Below are 4,529 nucleotides of genomic sequence, written 5' to 3'. Positions count from 1 at the left end.
TACTAAGAATGGCTAAATCATCTGCGCAAGTAGGAGCACAACAAGAAATCGATCCAATTTTGCCTCCATATCCTGAATCAGCTAAAATGTCTAAAAGTGTATTTATATAGATTTTGTACAAGTCTGCACTAAGAGTCCCTCCTTGTCTTACGCCTTGTTCTATTCTAAAAGTGTCCGATATTTGATTATTCCATTTAACACAAGAAACAGCATTTTTATATAGATTATCAATAATTAAAATAGATTGTTCCGGAATTTTCATTTGATATAATCTTCTGATAAGCCCAGCATGTTTAACAGCATCGAATGCAGATTTTGCATCAAGCATAGTTATTATTATTTGATCATTTAACTCGATACATTCCTTGTGATATTCTTCTATAATAAAAGAGCAGTTTAATGGTGCTGTTCTTTTAGTAAAGCCACGTTGTAATGGATTTTGATATTTTATAATGTCAGGATTAATTCTGATCTTTAAAACAGCCTCAATGAGTTTGGATAATGTTGGAGTAATTGTTATTCCACGATAATTTTTACTGTCTTTACAACTTCCTTTATTCTTAAAGAGCGGAATTACTATCCCTAATTTCTGTTCGTCTGGTATATAACAAAGTCTAAAAGTACTATCCAAGAGTTCTTTAAGGTGATAAATAAGAGATTGTCCTCCATATAATAAGTTTTCAGTTGAAACTCCAAATATATCTGGTGATTTATTTAAATTTAATAACTTCAAAGCTTCTACTATTTCATTTTCAGTAATACTTTGGTGCTGAAACATAGCTCTACAAATGTCAATTATATCAATATATTCTTGTTCGATCTTTTGTTGATATTTGTTATCAAAATGTTCATGAATAGAATTTTTTGTTAAATTTTCAAAATGATGTTTCCATCCACTTAGAATGTTGTTTTCTGTACTATACACTGTGTCTCCTACAGATAGTTCATCTATATGATTACTTAATCTTCCCCTCTGTTTTTTAATAAGTCTATAAAATGAATTTTTGTTTTTGATATTTGCTTCCATTATTTTTTCTCTTTCATCGATTCTATTCATCGCAACTGCCTTGCGACAGTGTTTACGTAAATTATAAGTTGTCTCTTTTTTCTGAATATAAAGTTCATTCCTTGGATCTTCCGACCGCCCATTAATCTTCCATTGATAAAAAGCCTTTTTTTTCATTGCAATTGCGCCAGAAATATCTTCATTCATTACTTTTAATTTTGGTTTTCTATATCTTTTTCGAGGAGTTGGACAACAACTTTTTGCTGAATTGAAGAGTAAACTGTTCATATTTTGAAAAGCAATATCCACTTCATATTTATTTTCTAAAGATGATGAAAAATTATCTAATCCATTTTCAACTAAAGTTTTATATGCGTCTTTATCTATTTTTTTCCATGGAGTTTTTCCAGAGGGTAAAATATTTGAATTTGAACATTTCAGTTTTTCTTTAGCATTGATGATATATTTCACTTTTGCTTTAACAGGAAAATGATCAGACACGTTAGTAGCTACATTGTCCATTGTTTCCATACTGATCACATTCTCTTTAATATCTTGTTTAAAAAGTAAAAAGTCAATAGTTGAAGTTCCTTTACCACTACAATTTACAAAAGTAATACCATTTTCTTCAGTATATAAACTATTTTCATTCAAAAAGTCTACTAAATATTTGTTTCTTCTCGTATCTATTTTACTTAAAATATTTTCGTTAAAATCGCCACCAATTATAATAGAGTGAGAGTCGCTATAACTTTGAACGATTTCATGTAGTTGGTCTATACAGTTATAAAATTCTAATGAGTCAGATGGTGTTCCTTTACATGGTAAATAAACAGATACTAAGAGTAGCTTTGAAGATCCTAAAAGTTCAACACAGCAAATTCTATCATTTCCAATATCTAACGGATTAATAAAATTGTCAAGGTCTTTTCTCCATAAAATTCCTGTTCCCCCATAACCACGAGGTAAATTGGTTGGATTTATTGGATCTTTATCATCGACCGCTTTTCCAATTCCACAAATATTTTGATGAAGTTCATTAAGTAAATTCAGTTGAAAATTAAACAGCCAATGTTCTTGAATTAAAAATATATCTGTTGATTTAAAAAGTTCATCAAAAAACATACCGCATGTTTGTATATTTTTACAATTAAAAGTTAAAATATTAAGTTCTTTCTTTTTATCATCCTCTCTACTTTCATGATTTAATTGTTCCATTATGTCGGTTGGACACTGAGGCTTGTTTTCCATAAAAAATTATTTCCATGTAAAGTTTTGGCAATGTTATTACTTTGGAAATATAAATTTTGTCCCAAATAGTTCCTAGGTTGATTACTTTGTGAATCACAATTTGTCCTTACTTGGTTGTCTGACGCTAATACATCAATAAGATTCGAATGAGTAACAGTTTGAGTATTGTCCGGAGACGTATCTTGAAACCATTGATTTTCATAATCACATCTACTTTCTGAATCACTATGACTCTCATTTACAGTTCCATAATTATTTATATAATATGAGTTGTGATGATCATAATAATATGGATATTGATGATAATAATTTTGGTAATCCCAATTATGTTGAGAATATTGATTTTCTGAGTTATCTTTCACATTTTGTTGATAAACATGATTTTGTGTATCCTTTAATTTATCATTGCTTTCAGTAATATTGTCAGATAATTTATCCAATTCATTTTCAATCTTGTCCACAATAAATTTTGTGACTTTATTCCTTACTTGTACCAGTAAATCTTCACTATTATCCCTATGACTATTTAAATTTCCAGATTCTGATTTTTCATTACGCAGGGAAGAGTTATTTTGATTTTCTTCCAATATAATAATTTTCCTATTCATTGTTTTTATGGTTTGTTCTAACTCTAAATTTCGGGCTTCAAGTTGGTGAAGATAATCAAGAAGCTTGGTTTTCTCTTTAAGTTTTTCATTCACTGACAACTCTTTTAATTTCAGACTTTCTTCTTTTTTCTTTAATTTAAGTTCTAATTGACGCAATTCTTTCTGTTTCAACACACTATTTTCATTATCCTTATCTTGATTTTCTTTAGATTTATCAGTAATGTTTTTGTCTACACAGACTAAAGTTGGACGAGGTGAATTAACCTTCTTTACTGAAGTTTCAATATTCAAATGCAAATTTTCAGAATTTTGACTATGTGTCGCTTCACATCCTAGACATATTTTATTTTCTTTTCCCATACATTTTATGTGATAAGATTGATCACAGAATTCACAAATTTGTTCATCAGTATTTAACAACTCTAAACATAAGGCACAAGACCTTGGAAATTCCTCCAATAAAAGAGATTGAGCAAAAGTTACTTTGGGTATTACTTGATCTTTATCTATATGTTTTACTGAAGTATCGGATTCTATTTCATTTCCTTCTAAAAAAGATTCTTCATTAATCATGTTGACCAAAGGTAAGTTGATACTATCACATACTTGAGTATGAGTGGGAGAATTCACAGATAATACTTGCTTATCATCTATGGAGTCTATATCACAAATTGAACATATATAATGGTTTGTATCAGAATTATTCTCTAAAATGTTAATCATTTCACTTTTTAGTTTTTCGCAATTATAGTGTATCCAATGTTCACCCCTATTACACCAGACACTTCTAGATAAGCAATTTCTAGTACATTTAGGGCATACTTTAGGGTCCTTAATGTCATTACTACCAGCGGCAGCATTTGTAACAGCTTTAGATTGACTAATCTTTGTATTATCCACTACAACTGACGGATTATGACCGTTATTAATTGATGATAATAAAAAATCACATTGCTCTTTAATTTTGGTGTTGAGATGTTTATAGTCTAGATCATTACTCATATGCGATGCAATTTTAGAAAGTTCATCTATGAATGACATAAATTGTTTCCCATTCACTTCAATACGACATGTTGTATTAAAAATGTTCACCCTATACAACTGCTTTGACGGATTACTAACGTCGGCAAATGAAATTGACCTCTCTGATAATTTCTTTGATAAATCGAACCTTTCATGTACTGTTAGTTTTAAACTTTGGTTTGAACTAAAATACTGGTCGAAGCATGTATTGAATTGCAAAAATGCAGCCGATGAAAACTGTATGATTAAATTCCCCCTTTTCAAAGTTGCTTGAATATCAATGTCTCTATTTGCAGCTTCCTTAATTTTATTCAAAGTTCTTTTCTCATTTAATACATAATTCTTGGTAGTTTGAATACTCTTGCTGGGTGTATATATTTTAGTTGGAACTAATTCTCTACTTGACCTTCTCGACATTTTGAATTTACTGTTGGTTGTATCTACTCAAAAACAGTGATTTGGAAAAAATGTTTAAATAAAACAATTGTCTTTCTTAAAACTGTACACTATATATTAAAAGTGTTCTATGTTTAAAAGGTAAAAGGACTGTTAATTAAAAACTTCTTTAAAATTTCTTCATAAAACCAAGATGGCGACTATGAGTCGGCTATTTCTTTGTCTCGTGTATCTCATTTTCTTTC

General features: G+C 29.5%; 1 protein-coding gene across 1 annotated transcript; it reads right to left on the bottom strand.

The window, feature by feature from the left end:
* Positions 1-2,223: 2,223 nt before the first annotated feature.
* Positions 2,224-4,305, bottom strand: LOC139506440 (putative leucine-rich repeat-containing protein DDB_G0290503). The gene has a single exon (XM_071295458.1). The coding sequence runs from the start codon at positions 4,303-4,305 to the stop codon at positions 2,224-2,226; it is 2,082 nt and encodes a 693-aa protein (XP_071151559.1).
* Between the last annotated feature and the right edge of the window lie 224 nt (positions 4,306-4,529).

Source organism: Mytilus edulis, chromosome 1 (assembly GCF_963676685.1).
Source record: "Mytilus edulis chromosome 1, xbMytEdul2.2, whole genome shotgun sequence".
NCBI lineage: Eukaryota > Metazoa > Mollusca > Bivalvia > Mytilida > Mytilidae > Mytilus > Mytilus edulis.
Note: the sequence above shows the minus strand (reverse complement) of the source record. Positions and strands in the feature narration are given on the sequence as shown.

Excerpts from the sequence above, each read along its gene's own strand:
- LOC139506440 (XM_071295458.1), bottom strand. The coding sequence starts at position 4,305 with ATGTCGAGAAGGTCAAGTAGAGAATTAGTTCCAACTAAAATATATACA.